The sequence below is a fragment of the Monomorium pharaonis genome, chromosome 5 (assembly GCF_013373865.1).
Source record: "Monomorium pharaonis isolate MP-MQ-018 chromosome 5, ASM1337386v2, whole genome shotgun sequence".
NCBI lineage: Eukaryota > Metazoa > Arthropoda > Insecta > Hymenoptera > Formicidae > Monomorium > Monomorium pharaonis.
In genome coordinates this window covers 4218864-4239344 of record NC_050471.1, presented here as the reverse complement: position 1 = coordinate 4239344, position 20481 = coordinate 4218864, and the positions used below count along the sequence as shown (strand labels likewise).

Below are 20481 nucleotides of genomic sequence, written 5' to 3'. Positions count from 1 at the left end.
AGACATCTTTCGCTACATGTTTCTATTGTGCCTGCAACACTTGGGGTGCTGCAAATATAAGAGAGAAAAATCACATATGTAATTATATATATATATATATACACATAAAACTGTATTTCGTAATATTAATATAATAATAGTAATAATAATTTTAATAATAATAATCCCAATAATGACGTACTACCCAGTAATAAATACTATAGATACAGAGTGAGTGTGGGTGTGAGTAAATTAACCAATTAATTAGGGAGTTAGGGGTTCTATGTACAAGTCATATTTGTACTATGCGACTGACGCAATTGGCCACCGTGGCTCCACTCAGACGCGCCCCACATTTTTCTCTTCATGTCTTTTCTTCTTTTTTTTAGCATTCAAAGTTAAAATTGGAGGAAAACAATCTCTGCATAACTGACTCGTCCTCTCGTCATTCTCTCGCTCTCTTGTTCTCTTTCTCTCTCTCCCTTTCATTCTCGCGGTTATTTCCCCTCTTTCATTCTCAATTATCTAATCTCGGCGATGTCTCACTTCATAAATTATTTAAAAACAATATTTTACACTATAATGTATGTATAATATATAGAGGTCACCTAATCCGAATAAAATTTGTCAAACAGCATCGAAAAATTGCGCTAACGGGTCCAGGAAACATGATAACAGCGACCCAGTGCCGCGCGAGCATAATATATTATAATCATCATACTTCTCACACCAGGGGCTTGTACGAGGCATCGCTTATAAAAAAGAAGTCCACCTCTCTTTTTTTATATCATCTATATAAAATTAAAAAACAACGTAATATCATTTATATTACTTCGTCGTCATTAATAATAAAAGCTTTGTACAAAATTTAATTTACAATTAAAAACTTTTGGTTACGTAATTTTTCTAGAGATTCTGATTTGTAATTCAACTATCTATCGATAGAGAGGCAATCGAAAATTATTTTCTTATTATGCACTCTCTTTCTCTCTCTGTCTCTCTCTCACTCGCTCATTCGTTCGCGCGTTATCTTTTTCAATCTCTTTCGTACTTGTCATCCTTCTCTTTCATTCTCTCCCCATTCTTTCCTGCCCTCTCTTACTTTCTTGTAATGTCTCTTATCACTCGCATCTTCACTACTATCATTCGCAAAGTCTCACGTTTGCTTTCGCTGGCAATGGTCGTATTGGATGCGCAGTTCATTTTTTTTCTTACGAAATACGAGATACGATCATAAACACAAAGTACAATCTATTTCGCCTGTGTTATAATAGAAAAATGGTAAAGAGAGTCACTGTTCGTTCTCATCGAGTACTGTATTTTTTTTTTAGCTGTTGCATTTTCATTGCGCTAACTTTTGTATTAATTAGAGTCCGAGTAAAAAAGACTCGGTTCTCTTTATCGAGTCGAGAAGGATCGTACTCTGTACCTAGACAATCTCTTTCTCTCTAAGTACCTAACTAACGTAGTATAGGTAAAGGGCATAGGAAATCAGTTGCTCTCGTAAAGCCCCGAGTGACGGTATAATAAGGAGTGCGTGAAAGAGGTGCACATACTGCACTACAACGGGAGAGGGTGTGGGTCAGACGAGAGCTGCCGTCGCATGGTAAAGATGCATGAGCGCCTGTACGTGTACTGGTAAGCAAGACAATCGGTCCTTGGTGTTTGCATCCAGCGCAAGCCACGACAGTGCGTTATACCCTTCCAACACGTACCTATCAATCACGCAAATATAGTATGATAACTCCGCGTTAAATGTCTGGAAAGTAAAAATGACCAATATCGTCATAAAAGTACAAACCTGAGCACGTCAGTGGTATACTGCGAATCCAGTGGATGAGCAGTGGGTGCGTTTTGTTGCTGAAGTAAATCGTCGCTGTTCTGTTGTATCGCAGGACTGTGCAGATGTAACGCGTTCTTCAGGAATACCGGGCAAACGTTCTCGAGATGTGGACAAGCTGCCCAAAACCATGGTGGCATTCGTCCCGTTGGCGCAGTCGATACCAGGTAACCAAGAGCGAGCGGTTGTTGTAGAAGCGTGCCTACTTCTTCTGCTTGCTCAGTCGTTGCTATCTGTAATTGAAATAAAATTGTATGTAATTTTACAAGGATATAGCACAGTCGCACACTTTATTGAAAAATACTTACTCTTGGCGTATTGCTGCACGGAAATGGACTACCCGGCCCGTCATGATTGCCTAAACCTGATCCACCGCCGTCTCCTCCATGCGGTGAACCTTCAGGACGATGTGGACTTCCGCTTGGACTTTGTCCACCGCCTGCACCTGGTTCAGGCCAAACATTGAAGATATCGTTAAAGTCACCCATTCCCTCCATGCCTTCTGGCATGTCATCGTTTAGAGCGGAAAACAATTCGTCGTCTCCCAACTCGGGTACGTTGTGCTGCTCTTGAAATGCGGTCTGCGACGACTGAAGCATCGAAACGATAATAGTGTTTAGCTTTTGTATCCGAGAAATCATATAATTGAGCTTATGTATATATATAATTAAATTTTCTTACCTGAGTGGTAGCAGATGTAGGAAAAACAAGTATGTGAGTACATGTGACATCTTGAGGTGTGGATAACTGGCAGTTTACAGATGCCTGACTGAATCGTTCATCGGGAGTGAATTGATCGGCCATTAATCTCAGAGTGGAGTCTGGCTCGAGTGAGACTAAACATGCGCTGAGTACGCAAGGTGCTGCTGAGGGATATAAGAGGCTACACTGTCCACATAGTTCTTTCAGATGCTTCGAGGCTTTTAGAAGTGCTTTTCGGGAAAGCAACCAGCTCCATCCTTTCAATTCACCATGTCCGATACGTCCTACTCGACCCACGACCAGTCTCCACGGTTGTACCTAATGATTTAATGATACAAAAAATTAGAAATAATATTTACAAAATAAATATCGTGTAATAATAATAAACAAATGTTTAAAAAAGAAATTACCAATGAGAATTAAAATTGCGACATATTTGTAATAGTGAGTATTTGATTGATTTATGTTAATTATCGAAATTTTTTACTTACACCTTGGGACATTACACTCAATATAAAGTCCATGAGCTTTTGAAGACCAATGCGTCTAGCTGAAGCGCGTTTTCTCCTTTTTCTGTTGGGTATATCGATGTTAATAGTAGCGGTTTCGAAAATTTCGCCCCTGTCATCGGTCGCGGCTGCTAATAACCAAGACTGATCCTCACTCAAACAGTAACTCAAATAGAGCACCGCGCATTCCTCGGGTCTCGGCAAACCGAACGATTCGGGAGCTTCGCTCTTCGCCCGTAATGGTGCTAATACAAAGGCCGGCGCATAGAGACGATAAGGCGCCCTGTTCCGTTCCTGATGCATAGTTGCAAGAAAAAATGTAAGTGAAAACTTTATATCGTGGATTTTTATTTCATGTCAATGTTGTAGCGCGTGAATAACATTTGGATCTGTAATCGCGTAACAAGTGATTGAGCTAACACAATATGTGCAATAGAATCTTACATCTTTACTCTTGAGGAAGAGATCCGCAGCAGCGGCAGTACCAAAACCAGTGAGGCTTTTCACCGTAGAATTATGATTCAATAATCGACGTCCTTGCAAAAAGACATTTAATGACAAAGCTCTCATCTCATCTTGAATCTTTCGTCTTTCTCGAGCTCGACCCAATTCCATTATGCTTTCCAAGGATATTATCTGAAAACAAATTAATCACAATCATCAGAAAATCGTAAAAACACAATTTAAAATGTCAATCAATGGAATTTAAAAACTGTTAATTCCTCATTCTATCCTAGAACTTCGATTATTACCTGAACGTGAATATTTGATCTCATATTTTCGGGCATACTATTGATCGCGGAAGAATAAGCTCTAAGTAGAGCCAGAATGGCGAGTCGCCGTCGATCGGGATCCTCGGTGCCGCCTAACGAGAAAGGCTCTACAAAGTAGACAACGATGGCCGGAGGTTCGATTTCCTCCTCATCTGGACCTGTGGCCGTACTAATCGGCGTCGTGTTGCTTGTGGTTTGCGAAGTCGGTGTCGTATTACCAGCTGTATTAGTAGTGGTCTGATTCGTCGATGTGCTGGAGGAGGGAGTCTCGCTTCGTGGATTCTCCCCTTCTGTAAAAGGCAACGAATCTCGCTAGACCCGAGATCGCTATAACCGTATCATCAAAATGCGATGAAAACGTACCGACAGATTCGGGTTTGGTCGTTAATACATCGGGTGTAGCTGGCATCGTATCAGGAACGGGAATTGTTGCGGTTTGTTGTGGTTGTTGTTTGTTAGCCGGTTGAGACTCACCGGAATCCAACAAACTACGATCTTGTATAACTTGCGTCAGATATGGGGCCAATCGATGATTGCACGCTTGAGCGTACAATCTCAACAGTTCGCCTATATGATTCTCTCCTAAAAACTTGAACCAATCGTCCACTGGTTGCTTCACTAGTTTCTGCACGGTTGATTTCCCGACGCGCAGAATTCCATCGCGTAGTTGTTTTGAAATTGGCGTATGTCTTCCTAATCGACAAATCTACGACGAATAAAAAATCGACGTTTTAAATATTTTTTACTGTGGGCGAAATTAATCGAGTAAATCATGCAAAAATTATAAATTGAATATAATAATATAGAAAAGAGTCAGTTAAAAATTTAATTTTTCAAATACAAAGAAACACAAGTTTTTGATATTAAAGTAAGAGATAATTCTTGTATAATAATTTTAGTATAAAAGTTAAACAATTGATTTTAGAACATGCTACAGATATATTTTATAATAAAAATTTAAAGATTAAAAAATTGTTAAAAAATTGTTTACATAACAAGTCTACAATTATTAGCAATATTATGTAAACTCTCTAAAGAATTGTAATGAAAAGATAGGTTCAGACTTTTATTGTAATGATTTTCACTTTACTGTTGAACGCATTAACATAGTTGAACATTATTGTGACAAAACAAAGAAATATATAACATTTGTAAATACTATTAGAATTATAAGGAGACAAAATAATTCTCCTAAGTGCGTATGTAAAGTAAAATCATGTAAAGATAAAATAAACAATGCTTGCACTTACTTCGTATGTGCAGGAAAGTTCTCGGAAGAACGATTTGACTCTACTAACAATACAATCGCTGTCCGGTGCGACGACCACGTAAGCAACATCTCTGGGACCGGCGAATGGTTCTAATGACAGTTTTTCCCAGAAACAGACCGCGTACGGCGACAAGGACAACCAATCGCGATCATATCCGACGACTAGCGCAGGTATCGGTTGTGGCTCGCAACGATCGTCGGTGCCACGGCCAGCCAAACGATGGAACTGTCGCCACGTAAGCGGTCCAGTGACAGTATATGGTGCTTCCCACATGCGCGTCGTACATTTCTTCTGTACCGCGTCCTGGAGAAGTGGTTGCAACGACCTCATCATTCGCACGATGTCGCCGCTGCATTGAGGACCTCGCGCTCTGAGAAACACCCATCGATGCACGCCGTTCACGCGCGATGCTCTTTCGTTTTGCGTGCCATCGAGCTTGCCTTGATCAAGCGCGGCAACGCATACCTCGTTGCCATCGTTGAACTCCAAAGTGTTCACTGTCGGCGTTAACGTCGGATAACTTTTAACGGTGGCACATATCCTGGCTGCTCTGTACAGACTGCTGGCAGAACTTTGAACAATCAAGCATTGCTCACGTAGTAACTCAAGAACATTCGGTGGTATCGTGTCAAGACCCTCCGGGGCAGTTTTCGTTCCAGGACACGCGATCGAAGTGAGCGAATCCTTCTTCTTTTCCGCTGGGTCTTCGGCGACGCCTGTAATCTCCATTTCGTCTTCGTAGAATAAACCTGCTCGGTGCGCGAGTCGGCGGTTTACCACCGCGCTGAAACCACAACTACATCTGATTTGATCGTCGTCCTGGAAGAGCGCGGAACCCACCCACGAATTGCTGAGGTAAATGCCCGCATCGGCACCCTTGATATTGCCTACGACTTTGGGCCCAGCATTGCACACACACAGACTGCAGCTATCGAAGTTATGATCGCGGAAGATGTTGAGCGCAGTGTCGCCCAGAAGAATATTCACTACAAGGGAATTTGATTCGGGTGCGCGAGCAGGCCCTGGCGTATCCGCTTCGATGCTGTTGAGATTTTTATTCAGATACGAGGAAGTAGTAGATGTAGCTGGGCTGGGTTGATCGTACGGAGGTGGTGGTGGCCTGCCGGGAAGGGTATTTGAACGGTAGGGTGGCGCTGGACTTTGTGGACAAGGCTGCTGTTGCTGTTGCTGTTGTTGCTGCTGCTGTTGCTGTTGCTGCTGTTGCTGTTGCACTGATCCGGGTCTGGTTGGTGGAAGAGACTTGTCCGGCTGATTGGTGGAAGCAGGATTGCACTGCCAGGAAGGTCTGTATACGCAGTGCGGTGGCAGTGTGATGGATGGCAGAGATTGGCTAGGCAGATTCGTGAGGGGTGCGTATTTGGAAGAACCAACCATCTTGCTGATGGCTGCCGGCTTGAACACGTATGACCAATCGTCAATTGGCTCTTCTTGCGGAGAACCCATATTGGGATAGATGTCGGGCAGGTGTCTGAGAGGTCGTGAGGGCATCAGCAGCTCAGTCTGATCCATGAGAGGATCGCTTAGCTGGCAAGGTGAGGCAACAGGATTATGCTCCAGAGAAGGAGGAGTTGGAAACATCTTAGATAGTTCTTCTGGCCGTAGAACCGTGACTCCTCGATTATTCTTATTCGTACCGTCCACTCTCGTCTCTTCGTGCAATCCGCCAGATTTATTCGAGCCTGGCGGCGTTTGTATCTGTAGCTGATTCAGATTCTGCAAACATAAATCCCATCCAACATTCACCATTACGATTTTCGAGCATGGAATCGCCTTTTTCTTGTCTGTCCTCGTGTCGTACAGAATTATATTGACAAATTCTATAAGCATAAACTTAAACTTACCGTTTCATCGCTGGAAGTATCAGGATCGGAGTTATCAAATATTTGATCTAGATCTTTGTAGGATGGCTGGAGACCTTCGCTGGTAAAGAGAGAGCCTGGTTTAGACGGATCGTCCCTTTGTCGTCTGAGACCATCAACATTCGTGCCATTTTCCTCGCCTGTCGCATCGAATTCGTATGGATCTGTTCTTCTTCCGATACACTCACCCTGATAATACAAAACAGTTTATTGTTAATGCATTATGTAATGCATTTTACAAATGAAAAAGTGGCTAATCACTTAAATTGGAATTAAAGATTTTAAATACACTTTGATGATCTTTGCAAATAAGTTTACAAATATCTTCAAAACATTCAAATTAATACCACACTTTTCACACTTGTTCAGTTATGCATATTTATATTTTTAAATAAATAATTTCAAGTTTAAAAAAACACTAAAAAATTTTTTTTCTTTCCGTATATTAATCATATTCTATTTGATATTTAAAGCAAAGCGTATAAATTCCAAATTTTTAATAATTTTCGTATAAATAAATTACATGAAATTCCATTAAGTAAGATTCTAAGATTCTAGACATTAATAATAATAATTAAAAAAAAAAAAAAAGTTGCTCTTTCTATAATTTAATAAATAAACATTTTTGTAGCAAATATGTATTTAAAAGTATGCTTAAATAATCCAATTACATATTAATAATAAATATTACTTACAACCGCAACAGGTTCTTGTTTAATTTCCAGTTTAGGAGCTTGAGATTGGAGCGTTTGAGAGTTCATCGGTGGGTAGAGAACATTGCTCCGGTTGATCGGTGGACTACTGATATTCATAGTCTTGAAACGCTTCACAGGATGATTCAACCAAGCCTCCTGGAGCGAATAATTGTATAGCTCGGTTAGCGGTTGCTCGTCCTCCAAAAGAGCACCCTCATATTCTCGAGACACTAAGATTGGTCGTTTCAATATCGGTCCGGGAACTGACGGACTGTGCACCTGGTTGTTGCACGCGGAAGAAATAGACTTGGGCCCTTGCGACGGAGTTAGGGGTGGGGCAGTGTTCGTGTGACTTGGTGGAGGTTGCGGGCTGAGAGTCGGCATCGTAGGTTCCGCAGGTGGGACCGACGCCGGCTCGGAGTGCGGAGTCAGAAGAGGCGATGGTGCTGGAGAACCTGGAGAGCCGACTGACGGCACCGGTAAGCAATCTCCTCCAGTTGGTGGTCCGCGCGAGTAGGAAGGTGGACCGCCTGGTGGTGTACTAGGTGCTTCCGTTCTACTCAGTACCGACCTACTCAATTTTTAAATTGTTTATGTATGTTACATATCCTAATATAATTTTTGTCATTAGTCATAAAAAAATGAGTTTAATACAAATTTAATATCAAATGTTAAAAAACTGAGAGAAAAAACTAATGTATTTTGACCAGGAAGACCACTCTAAAGTGACATCAGAATGAAACAACATATTATATAAATAATTTATAATTACTAAATTATTGAAATGTTACTTTAAATTATAATTTTTTCTACGTAATCTCGATTTAAAAATAATTTAACGTTATATTAAAACAGCAATACATCTTCCTTAATTTTTCTCAACATATTAATAACGTTATTAAAAAGTAATAATATTTTGCGGCGGTGTATTACTGATGAATCGTTTAAGAAAAAGCGTATGTCGCGTCTGTCGAAATTTAAAATATGCATGAATGTGAATAGAAGCTTGTTATATGTTACAGATAGACGTAGAAACGATGACTTATAGAGCAAATTAAATGCTAGAAATATCGAACAATATTCACATGCAAAGCGATATACTATTTTTCTATGTATATTACATGTATAACACAAGCAAAATAACTAAACAAGAGGAAGATATATGCTGGAGTGCACTATCAAATCATGTGTAAGCTCAGATCTTATCTGCTACCGAATCATGCGCATGAAAATATATACTTTTAGATCGATAGATCATATATAAAAGCTCGTTAACCGAGTTCTGTCCCTTTTACCTTTTATAGTTTATAGAAATAGTTCACTAGAGAAATATATTGCTTGTATTTAGCTATTCGTTGATATTAGATGTACGTCTGTACTTACTACGTTGTATTAGTACACGTGAAGAATAATTAGCAACCTTATACCGTAAAACAGTTCACACGAAATATTAATATTAGGTTCCATTTACCCACTAAAAAATTCTAAGTTTCGTGAGATGAATTTGCACAGTTTTACACAAAGAGATATATTAGTGTGCCGTTTGTCGTTCTTTAAACGCGTGACTCGATCACTTTTAAAAGTCACATGCCTCGCACTTTTGTACAGTTAACATAAAATCTGATTAATACGTTATATTGTGCATTTCAAGTTATTTGAGTATATTACATGATGGAGCTGCTGAAAGCGATGAATCTGCGTGTGAAATTATGGGGGATCATCATGATCACATACGTAAAACTGGCGTTATTGCGGTGACTGATTAAGAGAAATGATGAAGATGATCTCTTTCTCTCTTCGTATCTGGGGGCCTAGAAATTACCCACCTGGGGGCATTAGCAGGGACAGAGGGACAAGCATCCCACTGAGTGGTAGACCGTCGGTGAAACGGTACGACCCTCCGTCCACCTTTATCTACCCTCTCCCTCTGAACCTGAGAGGAGGCCAGGCTCTTCCAACCCCCGGGGGTCGTATACCTGCAACCGATGCATTTAACATCTCGTTTCCTTGTGAACGCAATCGCCTATCATTTTACCTTATAGAATCCTGAAGCAACAACTCATATATTAATTTCGCGAAAAACTTGATATATAAAGGACTAGCTTAAAATGAATATAATATTTGTAACAATAAAATACATGTATACAATAATACATATTTGTTACATTGTATTGTTCTGAGAATAAATATCTAATTATTTATTTTAAAAGTGATTCAAATGTTAATAAAAAGCTAAATGTTGCAAATTAGCAATTCTGGAAAACCGTTTAAATTATTTAAAAATAATCGTATTAATTCTTACATTTTAATACATTCATTGTTATTAATATTGTATTACTTCTTGACTAAGTTTTAAATATTCCATTACATTTAAATTATTGGTATATTATGGTCATTTTGAGCTTTATTTTCTTTTTTAATTAATAGCTAAAAAAATATTTGCATACCCATGTATCTTGCCTCATAATTTTGCAATCATAAAAGTTAAACAATCGTATTTAAATATCAAGGAAGAATCAGCTAAGATTATATTTACAATATGTCTTTTTAAGCTAGTCTTCATTGATTTAAATATGTAAGAAAATATACGTATAGCGATTGTAGATATATTGTAGATATATTGCAGTTGATTTTTCCATTTTAATATAATACTTCATATCTCTTCAGCTCTTGGTTCAATTCATACTATATCTCATCAATAATCGATCTTAAATATTTTTATAAAAGCTCAAATGCAATGCATAACAATATCATAATCTGGCCATAATTGCAATAGTTAATAAAATTATTATTTATGTCTGCATTTAAGGCCTAAGATTAGATAAGAATTTAAGGCCTTAGATAAGAATTTAACTGATTTTAAATGTAATTTTATAATAACTAGATTAACAAGTTGACCATTAAAAATAATTGCATTTGAGTCATCTGTTCAAAGACTAAATTTCCATGCACACATTACAACAGCCATCACACAAACTACTTATCTATAATAATTTAGATAGTCTACGATTCTATATTCTGTGCTATTACATGCAAACAGAAACCAATATAACGGTAAATATTACTAAAATTATTCAACTGACGCAATATATAACAAAATTAAATGTTTACTACACTGTTCAATGTATCGTAAAGGGTCGTAATTAATTTTGCCTTGCTATCCACATCAACTAGTTAAACCAATTTAATGATAAACTTATAAAAATTTACGTAGTAAACAATTAATTTTTTATATATAATCAAAATCTAAGAAACAGGAATCTAAAGACACAGTGTCTTACACAATGCAATAAAGTCAAAATGAAAGGAAGCATAAACTTTCACTATTCTTACTTCGAACATGAACAGGTACAGGAAGACTTTTGCGTCGGTTCCACGAATGTCCAGGTTCCAGGTTCCGTGGAAGATTCTGTCTTGGAAGCAGACACTGGTGAACTTAAAGTACATTCCGCCCACACGCGTTCCGGCAATTCGGTAGCTGCACTCAGTTCCTGTTGCATCAAGAGGGGCCGCTCGCAAGTAACGGGGCTACTCGGCGGCGAGAGAGGAGTTTCGGGTGGCGTATCATCCATATCCGTAACCAAGACGTAACAAGAAGGATAACGCATGCGCACGCCACCGACGAGGACCTCCACGAGGGGTGGAAGCCCAGTCTCAGGATTACTACCGGTACTGATTGGATAAAAGTGTTTCCATTCTTCAAGAAGTTGACTGTCCATACGGCTCACCTGACCCGTTAATGTGCCCGCTAGTCCATAAGGAGCTAGGATCACTGTGAAACAAAACGAGGAAATATGTACATAAGTATCAATATTTTATTGTGCCAACTGTAATTACAGACCTTCCTTCTGCATAGTAAGCGATACTTACCTTTAACGCCGGATTGGGAGGTCTGAGTACGTTGTAGACATGTTTTTGTAAGATGTCGCACCGCAGGATGCTGCCTGACGTCCACACTTGCGCACACAGTACTTTCTCCGTGAACGAAGAATGCAAATGAGAACGACAGATGGCTGCTGCAAATATAAATCAAAGAATTATTTAAAGATTTATAGATTTGATCAAACTCATACTGTATCTTGTATCACAAAAATACTTTATACTATGTACTTTGTACATTTAACTCGTTATACTTCTTATCACATTAATTTTGATACATTTAAGACGTATAAATCCTATTCATATACTTGTGTGTCATGCTTAATTCTTCATATCAAATATTTACAAATATCAAATTAGCCAATATAGTTCTGAGTTTATTCCGAACGTTTATTTCATTTGATGAAATATTTAGATGTAGATCCTGGAATACACTATTGTACATCTTAAATATATCTAGTTTTATGTTCTAAGATATAACACAATACTGAATGTTTTTACTGTATATGTAATTTTAAAATCAAATAAAACATTATTACTCTCGAAAAACACGTTTTATAAAACGCAGAATGCAAAATAATTCGTTATTAATAAACAAGTGTTTACCTGCTGCAACGGTGTTTCTCGTAGCCATTGTAAGGTTGCACAAACCACTTTCCTAAGCGAACGAAGTCACGGGATAGCAAACACCGTTCAATCAAGTTATGCAGAGCCTTGAAAAGAAGTGACCGGCATTCGTACGACAATCCGCTTTCCCAAGAACCCTGCTCGCTTTCTGCAAATGACAGTAAGTAATAAAATTGTGAACGCCGTCGCGACGCATCGCGTTAACGTAGTTATAACGATCTCCCCTTGTATTCTATAGAATGAACCGACGTGAAGGAACTAGAATACTCTAATGCGCGCCTCGTATGGACGATCGATTTCTAAAAATACGCGGAAATAACGGTTACATGCTACTGCTACTGCTGTTGTTGCCAATTAAGCGAGAAGAAGCGCGACACGTCTACTTTGGCGCACAACATGATATACAACAAAAACGTGATTTTCGCATGGTAGCGTACATTTAACGATCATCGTCGCGCGCTATATGACGACGAGGTAGGCGAAGTCCGCTCTTATTTACGGACGCGCGCGTCCAAACGGCGGTCGGAATTTAGCGTGAAAGTAATACGATTCGCGTGTAAAATCACGACGCAACGACGTCACGTCGAGCGACGGTGAGCATTTCGCGGAAGGTAGAGGAAAGGTTGACCGAGAAAACAGAAAAGTTCTAGAATCCTCGAGTCAACGCGCCAGCGCGCTCGGGCCAGCTTTCCCCTGATTTTGTTCTCACGCGAACAAGTACTACGCTTCGCGTAAATGCGAGGAAGTGCGTAGAAGTCCATTCGCGCGCGCGAGTGCAATAATGCGCACGTCTCGTTCCATTTCGCGGACGACTCGTGGACCGAAAGACCCGAAAGATGTGTCGCACGGCTCCCCCTTCGACACTCTTGCAACTGCACACAGAAAATTTAATTTGACGCCGGAACGTAATTATTTAACGTAAAAGTCGAGAAATCTCAAAGTTAAATATGACTTGGTCTCTCGTAGTAATACGCAGTTGCGGACTAACGTTGAGAATCACTGGGTGGGAGAACACGTGTTCTGTCGATCGATATGACCGGAGCCCGAGGGAGTTGCATCTCTCGTGGACCACTAGCCGCGGTGGTCTCGCTGCGCCCTGCGTCTCCCAAAATCCGAACGCTCATCGAGAAATTTCCATTGCGATAATCGTACGTAAAACGATAAAATGCATTATTTTTTTTAAAAGTGAAGCGCGCTTTTATCTGAACTGTTCTTTGCGGCTTTATTACTATTATTTCAATATGAATTATTGCGCGCATCCGACGGAATAAAAAAAAAATAAAAAAAAATAAAAAAAACGCTGCATTTATCAATCCCACGCCAGACGCGATTAAATTAATAATTCCGAAAGGTTCTCCAACAAAGGAGAGAAAGTAGATCGATATCCGACAAGGGAGCGCGCGGGGGCGCACCTTATCTCAATTCTCCGAACGCGATCAGCCGTCTCTTTCTTTTTTTTTTAAACCGATAGCGCTAAACTGTCCCGACTGTCATCGTCCCGGCCGACTGCGCTGCTGTCGTCGTTTTCAGTCTTAACGGTTCACCGTGCGGTCGGGTCGGCCGGTCGCAGTTTCGCAATTGGTGCACTCTCCAACGAAGCAGAGCAGAGCAGAGCAGAGCGGCGCGGCGCGGCGCGATGCACAACACGGCAGATCTATACGTTGCGCGCTGCAACGAGTTGCAGACAAGTGCATGGTTCAGCGACCCCGCCGGTCGAGAAACGCCGCCGGCCGGGCCTCGGTCCGGCGCGGCTCGAACGCTGTCCGTTGCACGACAACGATGACGATGACGACGACGTTAATGCACACCTTTTCAGAGGCACGGGATAACAATCGTTGTCCCTGTTTTAAGTAGCAAAACTTAAGCGTTAAAAAATAAAATTTAAGGACAAACCAAGTGCGACAACTGAGAGTTTTTCACGACCTAATCTGCCCTCGATTCAACTGCGATTAATCAATTTTTTCCCCTTGGCCTGAGTTTTTTAACTTGTTTTTTACTAATTCAATTTATATTAATATTATGTGTGAATATTGACATTAAAAAATTTTATTCAATAAATTTATTTAAATTATTGTGAAGTGCAAGAAAAGATAACTTGAAAGATCCTTCGAACGTTGCACGATGTATGTATTTATCACAAGAAGAAAAACGAAAGCTTTACATCGCCACATTGAACGTATTCCTTGACCTGATCCAATCTTGAGAACTGTGATTCTATAATCGATTCACTTGCTGCTTTTTAAAGCTTTGTCGCGTGTCCCTTGGCTTTAGATTACGCCGCAGGTAAACGACTCAGTTCAAACGAGACCGACTTGGCTCTTGTCAGTGTTTTCATGCCGACCTATCGTCTCTACACGCGACGAGACCTTAGAACGTATAGAAACGCGAAACGCGGAAAATGTTTCGCAGAGAAATGTCGAATAAAAATTCTGTTTGAGACTATAGCAGCAGCTCGCGCGTTGCTGTACGCGCAAAACAGGCAGAGTCACTTGATAGCCCGAAGGAAGGAGGCAGGCAGTCGAATGATAATTTTATGTGTGATTCACGCGCTTATACAAGTCGCTGGCTTATCGCGAGGATCTAAAGACTGAAGCGAGTTTCACTTTTAATCGTATTCCCTTTTTCTCCCTTCCCCTGCTAACTTTACCTCTCTCGTCAGCAATGATATCGATAGGACAACGTGTATGTGTACTGTCTATAGATATTGTGTACAGCCCCAAGAAGATTTTGTGCCCGTCAGGCGCATCTGCAAATCCGTTAACGCAACGTGTTCCCTTCGTGTCTCTTACGTGTCGAAACTTCCTCTTGGAAAGTACGTAATAAAAGTTAGCTTAGTCACGGTCTCCTTGCTGACGTTAGGTAAAACACTACACACAACCGCGTATAAATACACAATCGCGTAATTGCTACTTTCAGCCCGGTGGTATATTCAATATACGCGTATTACGAACGTTAACGATATCGAGTATGCCTGCTCCAGAGAGTCAAACAAACACGGATCGTCCACGCGCGGACACTATTTTTTTCCTCGATCATCCTTGTCAATTTTATTCCTTGATTCGCCACTTTTCAGGAAAAAAAAAGTTACAACTTCTAATCACGTAACGAGTCTCGAACGTAAATTATCCTTTACGTTTTTCCCAGCCCGTCCGTCCGCGTGCAATCTAGAGAGTCTTATATTATCCTGGCTCGCGGCTTCCGGGACGCCGTTTCCGGGCGCACACGCGATAGAGCGCACATACTCACCGCAAGCGATGAGCTCCGGCGATACCAGGCCGGAGAGATCGGGTTCCTCGCCGTACCAGAAGATCCAGAGCTCCTTGGCGGCGGTGAGGGAGAGCGGCGGTGGCGCGGGCGAGGGCGCGATGCCCAGGTCGTAGATGGGCGCTGAGGTAGCGGCGGCGGTGGCCGTCGCCGGGCCGGAGGTGGCCGGAGTCGCGGCCACTCGTCGCCACACGCACAGAATGTCACCAGCTAAACATCGCGAGAAACTCGACAGCACCGGGTCTTCGAGGGGCGTGCCGCCGAAGCCACCGGCCACCTCGCCCCACACGAGTTTCCTCCATTTAATTCCGCAGAGGGATGTCTGTAGAATAACAGAGTGACGATTAGTGATCAGGTATAGTTGAATAACCAGGATTAGTGCGGGGGAAGAGGAAGAGGGAGGCTTGAAGCGGGATGTATCTCGGGGCCGTTAGGGGATTTGCGAGGGTCATGATTTTCATCGCAAATTAGAGCGCGCGCGTGCGAGAAGTTCTCCCTGCTATGCGCGCGATAACGCTGCGACAGTGTTTTAAAAAACCCTAGTGGCACACATACTTCTTTTCTCCGATATATCGGAAGTAGGGCATTTTTCATTTGGAAATTGCCTGCCTCGCAGGCGTAATCGCGCATAAGTCGACTTTGGGATTCCGACGATTTAACTCGCGTCTCTCGCTTTTCGTCGTTAATTACCCTGTTTGATAAATTAAATTAAGTAAATCAGTTTTTTTTTTTCTTTACGGCAATCTTGAACGCACGGATACAACTGTACAGTCTAGTAATAATACGAGAAAAAAAAAGAGTGATATCGAACGGGATCGCTCGGGATCTAACGGCTGTTAAAAATCATCCGCGTTCCGTTAGCTCACCGTTGCTGTTTAATTCGCGATAATGATGTATCTAGATCTCCCGCAGCAGTCGATCAGATCTGTGAACAACGAAAACGCGAACGTTAAAAAAAAAAAATCTGCGCTTGTTTCCCGAACAACAAAAGATAACATTGACCATGAACGGCAGGTCGGCATAACGTCTTCGCGTAACGGAGACGTTAAATCGCGAGGTAATAAATTATCCTTTGAGAGCGCAGCAAAACATGGATTAGCCAATAAAATAGACGCGAAACACACGCGTACAGCCGCGAGTACGGCGAGAAAGCGACATCGGGTCGGTCCTTGACCTTACGGCACAGTGTTTCTATTTGTCACGCGACGTGACAAGCCGCTAATTTATTCAAATGCATATTATCGCGCGTACAATCGTACCGTGAAACGGTTTTCAACAAACAGGCATGCGCAACCGGCTCGCTAATTGCTCGATTGATTAATTGCATTTCGACCGAAGGCGCGGCATTACTTCCGGCCCATCGGCTCGTAAATTCGGAACCGAATCCGGATATATTCCTCAACATCTTCCGCCGAGACACATGGACCCCGGTTGCGTCAACATTGTTTTGATTTCAAGCAAGACATAAACATATGCTTATCTTTATTTTTCCTTTTAAATAAAATCAATATAGAAATTTATTTACGTCTCATTTAAGGTCAAAATAATTTTAGTGCAACCAAAGGCCTTACTCGCTAAAATCGTTGCTTTTCGACCTTCGTCGACGCGCCGTGGCAACAACTGCAAGAAAAACATGAATCTTTGCGAACTATATCTCTTACAAGATTACAACGTTAGAGATAAAGTTAATTGCATATTGACGACGGATCGTTTCTTCTCGTTACCCGACGTTCGAGATTCTTATACTTGATCCGCGCGCACATATTTCCTAATATCGGACAGGCCACTCGGAATTTAGAAATTTCTGCCTCGCCGAGCGTCACACGACCACGCAAAACAACTTTCTCTTCGACCTTGCTTTGTATCTCCGAGACTACGAGTTTATTCTTTTTCGCGTTTTCATCTAAGATATATTTGTTAAAATTTTAATCCAACGAAAAAGGTGCGCATATATATCGGTGTTTCATTCTTGCAATTACGTCTTGAAATACGTACGTTCAAAACGGATAACTGTCCATTTCCTTTGTTAATCGTTTAAAAATAAAAAAAGAAAAGAATCAGGAGAACTCGACGGATCTGATCGGCGGACATCGAGATTTTTTCAAGAGCCGGGAACAACGCGTGCGCGCGTGCGACATCGACCGCGTCGCGTAAGGTCAACGTCAAAGCCGTCAAGATTTCGCGCGCGCTCGTTGCATTGACGGAAAATGTCCTATCTCCGTTAACGAGAGAGTCCATTCACCCCGGATTTGGTATCTTCATTGCACCTGATCCCGCGCGCGCTTCCCGGCCGCGTCGCTCCGCGCCGCCGTCCCTCCTCGCGATTAGGGAAGCGCGCGCGCGCGCGGGGGTGTCCCGTCGTCGTATCACGCGCGCGGTCAACGGCGAGTCATCGACGCGCGCGTCACGGGAGTCGATTGTGCCGAACGAACGCGTGCGCGGCGCACTTCGCGCCGTCTCGGTTCCGAGATGCGCGCGCGCGTTCTCACCCTCGTGAACTCTGATTGACAACGGAGCGCGAGCGACGCGCGCGTATAAACAACAAACCCACTTGAAGCGATCTGTCGTTTACGTCAGACTTCGAGAAAGGATTCTATTTATTTCGTTCATTTATCATTAAAAACCTTCGGGTCTGGTTGATTTGCGTCAGACTTCAGAAAATATTCCTATTTATTCCGTTCATTTGTGTTTTTCACTTAAAATTGAAATAAATTGTAAGTTAAAAAATACACGTATACTCAGAGTGAGTTTAATATGTATTTGGCATACGCATTCCTCAAACGTTTCTCATATTACAAATATCCGTGAGAGCGGACGAAAGCACGTCGAAAATTCCTTGTGAATTTTTCATGAAAATCCTTCAAATCGTGCACGCGATCGGCGACGACGATTGCCGAGTGGTGAAAATTCTCGGGAATCGTCTCGCTTCATCGAAATTATTTGCACCGGTACACGTAACGGCACGGTAGCTGCAGCATGGGAGCATGTGAAAATCGCAAACTGCGCCTTCGCGTTTAACCAGAAGGCATTCCGGAGGATGATGGCAGGATACCGTGTGACGCCATTGCCGATGCATTCGTGGGCTCCGGCCACTTTGGGGAAGGGGAGGAAGGGAGAGAGGGAGGGGAGGAGCGTGGCGCACGCGCGTACGACCGCATAGTGGGCGCGCGTCCGTCGCCCAATCGGCGCCGGGCGTCTCCTTACGTCAGAGAACCAGCTGACATAATCAGAACGATTCAAATGTGTGTACAACCACCGCGCAGGCAGGTAATAAGATCTTGGCACCTTCGGGGATCTCGCGATCAACGGGGAGTCAGGTTGAAAGGATTGCGAAAGGATCGAAAGGACCGCGACAAGGAGTGTCCGTAGATTAGGATAAAGTAAAATTCGCCCTGGATGCACCGGAAACAACGTTCTCTCGCGCGAGATAACATAATTTTCTTTATGAAATAAACTTCAAGATGCAACGTTCTTTTTAATTCTTTATAATACTCATACGCTATTTGACTTTTTTCAAACTAGACCTTATTAACGATATGCTTGCGGTCGATCAATGGAATTTTAATTTTGAAAGTTTTGTAGCCAGTTTTAAAAGGATTACTTTTTTTAGAAGGGCACAACCGGATAAGCGTGTACATATCGATTTTTCGCGCAATAAACCGGAGAGAGAGATGTCAGCGCTCTCTGCATTGACCCGGTCATATATATTTTCACCGTAGCGGCGGATGGCAAGTTTCGTTGAAACGCGACAAACCGATCGATAGAAATTTCACCCAAAGATCGGGGGCATCGCCTTCGCGCCGCGAATGCGGTGGCGCCTAGTCAGTGACTGGGTCAAGATTCGTTGGCGCGAGATGTTATCTTTTCTCAGCGTTGTCATTATATTCTCGCGTTTCTTTGTTACGAAAGAGAGAGACAGAGAGAGAGAAAGAGAGATGAGAGCGATGAAATTCTCGGCGTCATTGAATTTAGTGCGATGACACGAGGTTCGGCGTAGAATTTTCACGATTCCCGCCGAGGAGAATTCTCGGCGACTCGAGAGAGTATTCTGTGCTACGCGACTATTCCGTTGTTGCGGCAGGAGAGAAGCGTCATCTCTTTCTCGAGAGTGCGTGGTACGCGGCGGCCAGAGTCTCGTGGAGGCGTAACGATCGGTCGATACGCTCCGCGCCTTCCGCGGAGAGGACGAGCGCGGCACATCGCACACCGTCGGAAGGTAGGGACGCCGCGCGCGTAGTGGCGCCTATCGCACACCGGTGCGGCGCTTGTGTGATCTCTCTCTCTCTCTCTCTCTCGCTCTTTCCTTCGCGCGCGCGCGCGTGTGCGTGTGTACCACCATCGTGCGGCGGCGAGACAAAATATTCGCGCACCGACCGCTTCGATGTCGAGAGAGAGAGAGAGATAGATAGATAGATAGATAGAGAGATAGAGAGAGAGAGGGAGAGAGAGAGAGAAAGAGAGGGAGCGAGTACCAAAGGCGCCCGCCGTAACGCTACGGGGCTGTCAAGCCCGCTGATCAATACAAGCAAGGCGACGTGCAAGGCCGCCCGCGTGGGCTCGCGCGTTCGACTCGACTCGGGGAACCCCCATATCCCCTCGAACCATCCGTCCACGCGCGCCACGCTGCGTCTCTCTCTCACTCACTCACTCTCTCTCTCTCTTTCTCTTTACCTTCGGACGGCTTGCCTCCGCCACCTCCTTCTCCTTCTTCAACTCCTACCCCACCAGTATCCCATCGGCTGTACCTTTTTCTCGCGCGTCCACAGGAGGATCCGGCCGATGGTCGACATGTCGCGCGAGGTTCGCATTCTAGACGACTGTTATGGTAATCCCGCCCGGTGGTTCAGGAATACGTTTCATACGACAGATACGATGGGGAATCTAGTGCGAAATTTGGAATTCGCAAACGATCTTTTAAGCGTCGAGTTATATTCGCGGACGTCTCCTCGCGCGAGATACCGACGTAGAGTGCGTCGCTGCTGAAGCGCATTATATGAAATCGCCGACGAGAAAACGAAGCTATTAATCGCGCGATCTGATGCTAAACGTTACGAGAATGATC

The 20481-nt window shown here is 42.7% G+C and overlaps 1 protein-coding gene across 4 annotated transcripts in view; it reads right to left on the bottom strand.

The window, feature by feature from the left end:
• Window positions 1-368: 368 nt before the first annotated feature.
• LOC105836338 (mediator of RNA polymerase II transcription subunit 13) overlaps window positions 369-20481 on the bottom strand; it is a 29961-nt gene continuing 9848 nt past the window's right edge. The window contains exons 2-17 of one of the 4 annotated variants that reach the window (XM_012680302.3): window positions 15402-15741; window positions 12135-12303; window positions 11520-11665; window positions 10983-11421; window positions 9476-9625; window positions 7650-8220; window positions 6937-7143; window positions 5054-6808; window positions 4167-4509; window positions 3783-4093; window positions 3475-3666; window positions 3013-3324; window positions 2501-2839; window positions 2128-2409; window positions 1781-2052; window positions 369-1694 (exon numbers count right to left, since the gene is read on the bottom strand). In XM_012680302.3, coding sequence (XP_012535756.1) covers window positions 1562-1694; window positions 1781-2052; window positions 2128-2409; window positions 2501-2839; window positions 3013-3324; window positions 3475-3666; window positions 3783-4093; window positions 4167-4509; window positions 5054-6808; window positions 6937-7143; window positions 7650-8220; window positions 9476-9625; window positions 10983-11421; window positions 11520-11665; window positions 12135-12303; window positions 15402-15741 — 5961 coding nt within the window. In that variant the 3' untranslated portion in view covers window positions 369-1561. Of the gene's footprint in view, window positions 1695-1780; window positions 2053-2127; window positions 2410-2500; window positions 2840-3012; window positions 3325-3474; window positions 3667-3782; window positions 4094-4166; window positions 4510-5053; window positions 6809-6936; window positions 7144-7649; window positions 8224-9475; window positions 9626-10982; window positions 11422-11519; window positions 11666-12134; window positions 12304-15401; window positions 15742-20481 lie in introns of all 4 variants that reach the window. The other 3 variants (XM_012680303.3, XM_028193434.2, XM_012680304.3) reach the window with 3 other exon arrangements.